The following is a 12728-nucleotide window of genomic DNA, read 5'->3' on the forward strand; positions in this document are numbered from 1 at the left end:
TTATAATATTATGTGAGCTTGATATTGATAGGTATATAATTAAAAAAATATATTTTCTCTACGCAAAAAGTGATAAATATTTCGTTTAAAAAATACGATCATACCCGTTTTACTTATTTACTTCTTCTTCTTCTTCTTTAATCCCGCTACCCCTCCGAGGAGTCTGAGGCTGACACCAGGCGCTTCCTTCCTTCTCTGTCGTGGGCCAGCAAGTTAAACTCTGGCCACGACTTCCCTTTCTCTTGGGCCTCGCTGAATATGGACCGCTTCCAGGTATGAGCTGGTCGACCGGGTCGCTTTGAACCGCCCTGGGGTTTCCATTGTAGGGCCACTTTCGGGATATGATCATCAGGTCTTCGCAGTGTGGCCCAGCCAGCCATTTACTTACAGTTAAAAATTAATCCATTAGGCAGATCTATGTATTGCACAAATGCAAATACAAACGTATATTGAAATGTGCAGGTCTGATACATTTCGCCTGAAAGGATTAAATGAAAAATTCATGTTTCCAAAACAGCGTATATGCAGGCAAAGTACCTATGTACAATGTGCTATGCTTGTGTACAAATTTTATGAAAGAGCAATACCCTTTACCCGCAATAGACTGTGTTACAAGTTATTAGATCTCAGCGTTTATAATAATCGATCACTATCAAACATCCATGGTAACTTTCGATTTATTTGTAAGTATATGGTAGGTAACTGTCGTTTTTTTAATGAATAAATCCCTAATGAAACGTCTTTTTATTCATATAAGACTAAGTGCCAATTTCTCCATAGTAGGTTATCTAACCGACAGGGATTGATTTATAAATTAAACGTCATCTCTATATAAAATTCATGACAGATGTGTCAAAAGTCAACCACTACTCCCTGGTTATGCCCTAATTGACTATGGAGAAATTATATGGAGTAAGTACTTATAAATTTTGGACAGTTACATTAATTTTTAACACATTTTTGATTCAAAATTTCATATATAAATTCAGAGCTACTAATAGTAGTACTTCATACAGTAAGTAATGACGTTCACATAATATTATGTGGCTATACATAATTAAGTACACAAGGAAAACTTAGAACATCATAATTTTTAACAATAATACAATATGTTTCATTAAATATACTCAATAAGATCGTTTTAGTACTAATGTAGTTTGTTTCGTAGATCATTGCACCAAGCTCCATACTAGTGATGTAACAATTACATAAAAACGCGCTCGCATCGACGGCGGCGGCGGCGGCGGCGCGGCGGTCGCCCGTCCGCGTTTCCGCACCGATCACATACACTTTCAAATCAAACAAAGAAATGGAGAAGTAGCTCATTTGCATCAGTTCCCAGACCGGACAAAAGAATCACTTTGGAAACTCAAAAGAATGATGTATAGATACAGATACCGTTACGGAGCGGCGATTTCGGATTGACCTGCGGTTGACACGGACTTTTTCTGGTTTTCACGTTTTACTTCAAGTGCCTATTTACTTTCGGCATGTGAAAGTATGATCAATTAGTTCAAGACTCAATCTAGCAACTGTACTGCGCACAGGTTGGGCAACCTGCTAGCTCGCAGCCTGTTTCATCAGGTCACAAGTGGATTTAACTCGGTGATCTCGTAACAATGTCATAATCATCGAGGTATAATACTACTTACCGACACGACAGTCAGGTTAGTATGACTTTAGTTAATTAAACCTCCTTTTTAGTTTAATAATACATTTTTAGAGTAACTGAAAACTTGGCTGAAACTTTTCACGATTTTGTGTTAAGTAATAATTGAAATTTTCACGTGGTAATCGTGGTATGTAGTATGCTGATACTTAAACCTTATCACCAGCTCAAACTGATACAGAGAACAACTTTTCGCCGTCACCTTAGCAGTTAACGTTCAAATGACACATTTACAAAACGTTAATGCGGCATTTAGCGAATTTCCTTACGTTTATCGTCCGAGAGCGTATTGCATTTGCATAAAAAATGCAATACGAACTCGCAACTGATAAATAACTTGTGTGTCGTAATGAAGAAAACAATGGCCCGACTTTCTAGTCGCGCGTGCGATGTTACCCCCTCCGCCCGGTGCCTTTCTCCCCTCTCCCCCCCCTGCGTCGCCCGCGCCAGACCTAGGTGTCCAAGCCTTTGACCTCAGATTACGAAGCTTGTTTACCTCAAGCCATATTTGTGGCAATGGACGCTTTGCATGCCCGTTTAATGCACTGTTTTTATTTTTTACAAAGTAAATTAGATTTGATAAAGTTGACAATAACAAACGGGATGCGTTTATTGTTTTGTTTAAACGGAATTTTGATGTATTTTATTTTAAAATGTAAGTGAAAGAGCGCAACTGAGCTAATTTCGTTTTGTTGTTTTTAATTTTACAAACTTCTTGATTAAGTTACTGATTCTCATAACGGCGGTTATAACGTTTAATGGGCTGTTAATTTTCAGCTACATACATGCGCGTGATCTTTATCAGTGTCATAATTTCGTTTAATTGCAATCTTTGCGGAAATATACTTTAGCATTTTTGAAACCGTAAAATATTTTGATAATAAAAAGGTTATGTAAGGATGCAGGTTTTAAACTATGTATTTTTTTGGGTGTTCAATTGTTGATCATCATCACATTCTGTAAGGGCGAACTATAGTACAAACTTATAAGTAGGTATACATTCGACATTTACACTTCAACACACTGGATCAATGATTACAAAACCACTTTAACTATTCATCTACTTCGTTGCCTACGCATTGCAATCTCGTTCTTACGCCAACAACAACAAGAGTTAAGTTGAAATTCCAAGGCAAGGCGGAGTTGCTCCGCTCAGGTTCGACTTCGGCTGGAATCTGCATAACTGCACCGCTCCGTCCTCATTAAGTAACCGCCTTATTCAGGACAAATAAACGCTCTTCTTCTTACCAAGTTGGTGACAGACACTGGAGGTTTGGAGCTAGAGTATAAGGTTTGTCACTGTGATGAGAGGAGTAGCCAGGCAGTTTAGCGTAATTAGCTGTCAGTCTAGGGTGTGCTGAGATGGGCGTACCTAATTAAGGTACATTTGATGCGACACTCGAGAAGGCTCCTATTATATTACTAATGCTTCTTTACGGAACGATTCTTACGTGTTACTAAATTTTGTTCCCGTAAATATTTATATAACTTACGAATCAAAGTCGCCCCTGACCACGGACCTACTAGACTACTGATAACCTTACTTTTATGAAACTGCGAAGTGACAGAACTTCTTTGCAATTGTTTCTGAGTACGGAATAGTTCGCTTGACGCCCGTTATCCGCCGACCCCGTCCTACCAACGGGATCGGAAAACACAGCGCTTTAAGCAGGATTAAACTTATCGTAGTAGTTACTGGCTTCTAAAAACTGCAAATAGGAACACCATGTAGATTGGTTGTGGAGTTAGTGAATGCGATCTTGAACCCACGTAGCCAAGTAGGCTGTTAGTACCCACCTAGGTTGAAACACACAGTCACATTCATTATAATTATATTTGAAGTCTCCACATATACTCTTGTATAAGATAATAGGTAAGATAACCTGCCGGCTGTTGATGGTAGTAGCTGATGCACTCAATCAATACGTAACCAAAAATACTCTACATGAATGTAAGTTTTACCAAAAAAATATCGGTCTGTTGTATTTGGGGGTGAAATGATCGTGATCCGATTAGCTATGCATTCATAGTTATCAGGATAGGTATATCTACTATAAAACGGTATACCATCAGCCATCAGACAGAGAATCCTTAATGCCCTAGCCTACTAAGCCACTCTTAACCATAGTCATCGTAAGACTCGCAAAATGGCGACAGCCTATGCATTCGAAACTTAGCCATGCGAGCTACATTCATACGCTCCCATATGCCGACGTTTAGATCATAACAAGTGAAACGTGCATCTGACGGTATTGGTCGTCAACATCCGCTATTTGTCCAACATTCTGCGCCGGCGCAGCGCGCGTATCGGTTACGCTTACTATGATAGTAGAGACGGTTCAGCCGAGTTTAACGCGTGAAAAAATTGTGATACTATTGTTACTTATCAGAATAAGGTGCTAAAATGTAGATACGAGTAGATAGATAGAGTACGCTTTATTTGCGCACCAACAAAGAGTCATAGGAATAACAAATTACAACTTACCTAATTAGGGTACAAAAGGCGGTCTTATCACTAAAAGTGATCTCTGCCAGACAACTTTTGGATGGATCCCTCCATCCAAAGAGATAAGAGATAAGATTGAGTGTAGTGTACATGCTAAAATGTATTTGCAAAAAAACAAAAATAGTCAGTACCTACCTACATCAATAATCATATACTAAACATATTTTATGCGGGTTCCTAATCAGTTAATCATTGACATAATTATGCGAAAACATGCAGAAATTCCTAAAATATAAATGCAAATAAATCATCTAAAAAAAACTGGTTGGCATTCTTCGGACCAATATTGTCTAAAACTTGAACCGAGAATGTGATTGTGTCTCACATGTCTAGTTTGTCTATTCTAATTGGCCTTCGAGATTCGAAAATTTATATATTGGCATATCTTGTTCAACCGTGACAAATTGTAGGTAAATCACTTCATTTGCTAAAGGTTTCAAATCCGCCTAACGCCATTCACCGCTCCGAAACGTAATACTTAGGTATTTTTAATCGTAATACATATTATATGCTGTCCTTGTATACTGTACCAAACAGTCACCTACTATTTTATTGACATACTTACTGTTTCGCTTCTTGAAGACTTTAAACTGGTATTTGAAATGAAAGTATTGTCGGTCAAAAAGTGACTGCACTGGAAGGTAACCTAATCAGGCCAGTCGCTTACACAACAATGCCTCGACATCTAAATAACTTGCACGGCCATATTGGCCATGCGGTCTTCTCATTGTCTTAGTGTGTTTACATCGAACGGTAAACCGTAAGAAACATAGATGAGTGTTAATGGTGATCGTGACTGCTGCGTCCCTTTCGATCTGAGTTTATATCTACCTTGAACCTGTCATCGGAGAAAAGTGTGGCTAGGGTGTAGTACTTTTGTAAGTGTCAACACTTTTAATATGAGCACCATAAGCTACTCTTATAAATTGAACGTCTAGTTTTGCGTCCATTTTGGCGTTCGCTGTAGTGCATAACCTCGCAAGATTTTCCTACAATTTTCAAGATGAGACTGCATTTTGAACAATCTTAATACATGCGAAGAATAAGCGCTCTGCTGAATATGGGTCAATAATTTCTTGTAGGCAATTACGTGCGCCTTCTCATAGCTGTGACTACAGTTAAGCAGGGTTCTTTGTTTATTTGCGAGTGTCACGTAGGCTTCTTCACCTAGAGCAGAGGTTGCATTCCGCTCTACTTCCTGCTTCGCTGGTGCCCTTATATCACCGCCATCTAACTGAGAATCGACCTACACTTTGCAAGAACAATTGTAAACAATCACTCGGAAGGCTCTGCGCAGTTTTGGACGGTATTACAGCGGCATAAGCTCCATAACTTTCGCGGTGTGCAGCAGTCAAAGACACAGTTACGTAAAGAACGGTTTGTCAAAGTGTCGCAACTGTAGATCGCATAAGCCATAGGTAACTTCTTAACTGGAACCGAACTCCGAAGATTGACAATAAATGAGTAAAAAGTAATTTGCGTATAACGTATTTTTTATTTGCCATTGTTGTCTTCTTTTGTAAGTAGGTACTTGCGGTCATGTACTTATATTCTTAACATTAAGTTATGTTAAACTGATAAAATTAATTTCGATAAAAGATAGGTGCAGTATCAATATGAAAAGTCTCAATGAAATCCATAACACATTACATAATATAATAGATACTTACTTATAAACTAAATATTGTGGGAGTTGCTCTTATACTTTTCAGCGTTTTACATACCTACCTACCTACTTACTGAGAATGAGATTATTTTAGTAGGTTTCGTATCACCAATCGGCTCACATTGGCTCGATCCGACGGAACAATGAGCGAAGTTTCGTGGTCTCAAAAAGAAAATTAATTTAGGTATCGGTGCCGGGCATCGAACCCGTAATTGTGAAACGCTCTGACGGTTGCACGCCGCCGCCGCCGCCGCCCCGTGTTTGTGTAATTCGGGCACAATGCTCCGCCAAATCAACTGCTCGCTCGAAAATGTTCACTTATGTCGAAACAATCAAAACATCTCGACTTGGACCATACATAAATAAAATTAAAAAAATATATGAAAAAAACGTTTGTGAAAACACACCTAAACACGCCACTTAACAACGCCAAAAAGCTCAAAAATAGCGAATTAACATTTTATTAGCAATAAAAATATAGCCATAAGCGTAAAGAATAAATTAAACGGGTTAATTTGGGAATACAAATACCGAATTTGGATCTTTGCAACGGCTTCTTAAACCGCCACGAATTCGCACTGACTGTTTTACGACTGCGGTTGACGATGACAAAAATCGCTCCGAGAACTAGAGATGCCACGAATATTCGGTATTCGGCCTATTCGGCCAGTTTTTTCAGTATTCGGTATTCGGCCGAATAGTGCGTACTATTCGGGCCGAATACCGAATAGTAAATCATGTAAAAAATGACATGTTATTTTAATAAAAATTGTGTATTTATTTCCAAATCACAACATTTTAGTACTTAAAATTAATCAGTAGTAAGTTGTGCTGGATAAAATCGAGCATTTCAGCATTTTTTGGTAGCCCACGATTGCGCTTTTCATTGTAACCATCCTCAGAAAATAACCTCTCACTATAAACGCTACTTCCAGGTGAAGAAAGATAAGTTTTTGCAAATTTCAAAAGGTTATATTGTTTTTTGTTTGCGGACCACCACTTGTAAGGATCGGCTATCCAATCTAGGCGAACCATTATCAAATAAAAATTCAACTCGTTTGCCACAGCATTCTGCCTCCTAATAATTAGCATTTCTCATATAATCTGTAGCGACTTCTTCAAAGCAGTTCCAGGAACAAAAAAAACAGGTTGTAGCGCCGAATATTATATTGTATTACAAAAGGGAATAAAAAACAATTTAATCGAAACATTGAATTAACTATCAAACAATCATTAATTGCGAAATCCTGAATACAACATCAGTATTTTTAATATTTAAAATTAATTAAAGGCAAATCGTGCTGAATAAAGATAAGTTCGTCGGCATTTATTCGTAAGAGACGATTTTCTTCATAAAATATACGATACAATTCCTGCTACTGAGACACAGGTATTTTTTAACAAAATGTATAAGGTTTAGCTACTGATTCGAGTTGGTTGACCACCAGTTGTACGGATCTGCCGTAAGATAAAGAAGAACACTATTTAAATAAAACTTCAACTTTTTGAATTATACTGGATCACCTGCCGAATATTCGGTGGCCGAATATTCGGTATTCGGCTGAGAGCGCCGGCCGAATATTCGGTATTCGGTATTCGGCCAAATCACTATTCGTGGCATCACTACCGAGAACATACGGACCGAAACCTGTAATTGGAAGATGAGATCTTGTGAGGAACGCGCCCTGAGGCGGTATGAATGAAAGCCACTCGCTTCCTCGCACTACTTCAATCCTCTTGATTTACTGCTCGGCAATCCGCAGCTGGACCGCGTACACTACTTACTTGCCATACGATGTGGAGATAAACCTGCCAACTCAACCAGCAGTGGAGGTATAACATAGCGATATGTGGGAAATATTTGCAATTGTTGTACATAAGCCCGTGAGGATATCGGCAGCGACTGAACGAGTTTTTCCAGTCCGTATCATCGCAATATCATGGTTATTATTGAATATCGAGCCGCGGATGCGACAGGTAAAGCATTTATCTGAGAATTTATTTACATAGCCAATACCTAAGTAATAAAATCTTTTGTTAGTACCTAGTTAAGTATGCACACAATTTTTAGAAATCAAAAATGCTAACAAACAATAAAACCTAAAATCAATTATTGTCATTTGGAGAAGAAAAACATATTATTTTTTTCCCATAATTTGTCTGATCCGTAACAAAATTTCGACAAAGAATATTATGCTTTAGAAAGTTCATTCTAGTGAAACGTCCGTTTTGATTGTATCTCGTAAATTCTCGTAGTACCATTTCATACCTTACGGTACATTACTTACCTACATACTGGGTTTATAGACGGCTGTGGGTTGGCAATAATCGTACAAATATTGAACAAATTAAAACCTATTGTAATGTAGATTTTTTGTTAATTAGTAATCATCTAAATTATATACAAAAAAACGTAAAAAAGTACCGAGTTAAATGATACATAACTAGGTACTTTTTTAATTATAATTAAGACTAATACGAACCTGCTGAAGAAACCGCCTCATTAATTTCTACTATGCATTGTGTATTACAAACAACTATACAGAAGAGTGGTGTAATTTTACTTAAAAAAATATATAAATATAATATTCGTGGTTCTAACACCCCCTCCCCTGTTTGAAATGTATTGGCAAATATCTGTGACGAAAAAAATACTACAATTTAGTAAAATAAAAAAAACGTAAAATTACATGGACAAAGAAAACAAAATAAAGCTAGCTCGGTTTAAAAGTTCCGGTTACTTCTTTTACTCCGCATTTTAACGAGTAAATTGTCCGACCGCTGAGGTATTTAATAGACATAATTTGCACAATTGGTCCTGTCTTTTACAAAATGTCATCTTTTGTTTCAAGCGTTCATCGCCGCCCTCTCCAGGCTATCACCATGGCCGCCCCACCGCAATCATGGACAGACAGAAATCACAATAAAATACCTACAACAACAGAATAATAAACAAAAAATTAAGTAAGTAGTTACACTAGCACTAGAAGGCGTTTTTTGCCATAAAGCCATTTAGTTAATTACTTAATAATTAATTAAATCTTGTTTGTATGGTCGCTATATTGGATTTAGAATAACGTCGAATAGTAAATAATTCATGGGTTGCGATTCTGAAGGCACCATTATACATTTACACGAGCGATGAAAAAGTTTCACAGTACCAATTTTTGAAACATTTCCATCTTTAAATTCAACAAAATTATATTTTAACCGGCTTCAAATAAGGAGGTTCGCAGTTAGACCTGTAGGTATGTATTGTATATGTGCCATCAGAATCACTGCTATTGTCATTCAAAATGTTAAAAGCCGATAGGACTTTTAGATTTTTCGCAAAAATCCTAGGCATATTGCGAAAACCCGGATAATTAGACAATGGTGATTATTTCAAACTACAGATAGGTGTGACGGCGAGCAAAGCGAAGAGGTGCACATGTTCGTCAAAAGCAAATCGGAGCGTAGCGGAGCGGTTACCTTAGCGCAACCTGATCTCTAGTTGCCTAATTATCCGTGCTTTTGCAATATCACTAGTATTTTTGAGAAGAAAAGATTCATGAAATCATCTTATATGACATAGGGTACATTACATAGCAATTCATATAAGGGCTGATTTTTCAATAGTCAGATAAAAGTTATCTGAGTGATAATTATGATGTTGTCGCTACTGAATGTTTGTATTAGACAGTGACAGCTACAATTTTATTCCTCAGACAACACTTATCTGACTATTGAAAAATCAGCCCTAAGTAAAATAAAAATGACATCTGGAATTTAAAGTTTTATTTAATGAATTGAGAATTAAACATAACAAACGCAAATCAAATCTTCTTAGATATGTACTATTATCACTGATTAACAAGGTCAAAATCAAACTTACAGTCTGATACATATACTTAGGTACTTTTAATTTAAATGTGTTTAGCGGTTATTCATACAAGTAAGCTCTGCGCTTGTAACTATAGTGCATATTTTCATTCGAACATCAGCTACAGTTTCTGCAGGGAAATTGCTAACAATATCAGCCATAGAGCTGAAAAAAGAATGTGTCGGAGTATTTTTCTTTTTTGTTTTGTTTGCTAATCTATTTTTGAGTATCTTATTTTGTTTTAAGACCATTTTCATCATTTTAACAAGATTTTTCTGATCGTTCCTTATAGTTATTCTTTTTATAATATCATCCTGATTATTGTCAATATCAATATCATTCTTGGATACATGAGATTTCCCTGGATGTGAAATATGTATTGATTCATTGTTATGTACTATATTAACCAGCTGGATATTACTTTCCATTTCATGATTGGAAGCACAAGATCGCACATCAATGATTTCTGGGGTTAATTTTTTGTCTTGCCCTAGAGGTAAAATACGTAATGTATCATTGTTAAATTCCTCGTCATTTAGTGGCAGATTACTTATTTGGTTTACCTGCATAACCTCAGTTTCTGTGGTATCAAATTCATTATCGCCGTCACTAAACTCTGGCTTAATTTTGATGCAGTCAAATGATTTACTTGTTGTTATTTTATTGTCTTTAAAGGTTCCAGAATCTGAAATGGAGTTAGTAGATTCAGGTTCTGGCAAAGTCATAGTATTCTTGGTATTACTGTTTCGGTATTGCATATATTTATCTATGTCTGTTACAGTTAATGCTACTTCTCCTGAGTTTTTATCTTCAGATAAATCTTCTTTCATAATTCTTCTTAATTCTTCACTGTCCATGGAAATTTCGGTCTCAATTGATTTATTCTTTTTCTTATTTTTTTTAACCCTACGTGTATCTGCAAATTCAAGAAAATCTAAGTCTCCTTTCAAATTTTCTGATGGTTCATATTTTCTTTTGGCCAATCCTGTACATATAACATATTTCCTATTCCTATGGTAGTTATCTCGAATATTTTTCCATCGTTTTTTAACCTCGTGCACTGAAAAAAAAATATATTAGTTTACACAATTTATTTGATCACATAAAATAATGCTACTAAACTACCTATAATTTACTGAATTGCATGCCATATTTTGTTGTCGTATTGGGATAAGGGCAAGGCAAAAATAAACATACACAGCGTGTCACATCCATGTCACAGCCTTATTTAAGTAAAAATTTATTATTATTATGACTGCATATATTATTGTCATACATTGCATTAATACTGTATAATACACTGCCGGGCAATGAAAAAGTTCCACTCACAAAATGCCGACTTCAAATGACCCCAATTTTTTCAAAGATATTTATTGATGATTTTATTTAAAAGTGGAACAAAATATTACCCTTTTTAGTTGGTAATATCCTGATGCTCTGTTAAATTAATTTACTTCAATGTTGCAGAAGTAGTAATTAAGCTAGCCTTTTCCGTTTAGAAGTAATTTGATACTTTTCTCAGTGGAACCTTTTCATTGCCCGTGAGTGTAATTATATGTACCTATAAAATCAAACAGAAACAGATGAGTAGTTAAGTACAAAGCTATTTCATATTACGCGTCGAAAAATAAAATGCTCTCGAGTCTCGACTCGACTCGCCTTCGCTATACGAGTCTCGTCGCCACGCCCGCCGCGCCACCGCCGCCGCCGCCGCCACCACACTCCTCACACTCGCTAAACTCAATAAACAAACACTCACCATCACATTCCATCTGATTGCCTATCTCTTCCCAGATACGTTCTCTTTGTTTGACACTTCCAACTGTCATCTTATTATACAGCACAGGATGACCTCTGATTAGAGATATTAGTTTTTTATTAAACTCGGTAGTTAGCGTTGTAGACGCCATTATGACGTTGTGCGCGGGCGACGTTCCCGCGGCGACTGAGGTGCGGGGCCGGGGTGCCCGGCGCGAGTGACGCCGCTGCGATATTGGCGCGCTGCGCTTTGATTGGCTGGTTTCAGTCTGAAGTCGCGCGGCGGCGGCGGGCGCCAGCGGGTGTCGGTAGCGTTTGTGGCCGCGCCATCGCCGCCGCGTCGTGCGCTACTCGCGTCGTGCGCTACTCGCGTCGGGCGCGCCATTCCCGGCGGCTGGTGACGTCATCGCCGCCGCCGCGGCCAATATATTGCAACACTGTATTCTCGTACACACTAGCAGATATGAATGTACATACTTAGAAGTAGTAAAGAAATGACACGTTGTATTATATTAAGTTATAACTCTGAGTACTAATTATGAATTTATGATATTAGTAAAGTAGGTATGATAAGGTATAAGTAAGTATTCCAATTTGAATAACTTTTCCAAAGCGATAGTGAACTCTCAAATACATCAAGGTTAGCGAAAGCGTATTTATCTATTAAAAAATTGGTATCGCTTTGACGTGAAGCTCAAAGCTCCAGGAAGCTCCTCGAGTTATAATACTGTGCCTTATTACGTATTATACGTTCGGACTATGGGCAGTCAGAGACTGACAACTGATCTGACCTGCTATGTGTTTCACCGCGGTGGCAATAAAACTTAGTCCTAACCTAACCTAGTCGTATTTTTCACCGACGGCTTTGAAGAAAAAGGTAAGTATCGCTTTTGAATCGTTTACTTGACCTGAATAGCATCTATACTAACTATGTGTAATTAAGTAGTACCATATAGTATTGGGTGATAAAGTAATTGGTTCTAACCCTATTTTTTTCAGAATTCGCGTAAAATGTATTTATTATAGAAGTCCATTGACAAAGAAAGTTTTGATAATCATCATCATCAGCCAATAATGATCCACTGCTGGACACAGGCCTTTCCCAAGGAGCGCCACAACACTCGGTCCTCGGCGTTCCTCATCCAAACACTACCGGCTACCCGCCTAGGGTCGTCAGTCCAGCGGGCAGGTTTTTATAGGGAAAGCCAATTAAGATCTTCGGTATAAGCAAAACTAGCGGTGATAATTGAATAAATATATTATTTAA

The 12728-nt window shown here is 37.5% G+C and overlaps 1 protein-coding gene across 1 annotated transcript; it reads right to left on the minus strand.

Moving 5' to 3' along the window:
• Positions 1-9603: 9603 nt before the first annotated feature.
• Positions 9604-11804, minus strand: LOC119693670. Its single transcript, XM_038117722.2, has 2 exons — positions 11463-11804; positions 9604-10763 (listed from the first exon to the last, which is right to left on the minus strand). Exons 1-2 carry the CDS (start codon positions 11611-11613, stop codon positions 9757-9759), a joined length of 1158 nt encoding a protein of 385 aa, XP_037973650.2. The 5' UTR covers positions 11614-11804; the 3' UTR covers positions 9604-9756.
• Between the last annotated feature and the right edge of the window lie 924 nt (positions 11805-12728).

The sequence above is a fragment of the Plutella xylostella genome, chromosome 9, assembly GCF_932276165.1.
Source record: "Plutella xylostella chromosome 9, ilPluXylo3.1, whole genome shotgun sequence".
Taxonomy (NCBI): domain Eukaryota; kingdom Metazoa; phylum Arthropoda; class Insecta; order Lepidoptera; family Plutellidae; genus Plutella; species Plutella xylostella.

Bases quoted from the DNA above. Each gene is read 5' to 3' on its own strand.
- LOC119693670 (XM_038117722.2), bottom strand. From the start codon at position 11,613: ATGGCGTCTACAACGCTAACTACCGAGTTTAATAAAAAACTAATATCT. The intron at 10,764-11,462 runs GTGAGTGTTTGT...TTTTTTTTTCAG, and splicing joins CAATCAGATGGAATGTGATG to TGCACGAGGTTAAAAAACGA.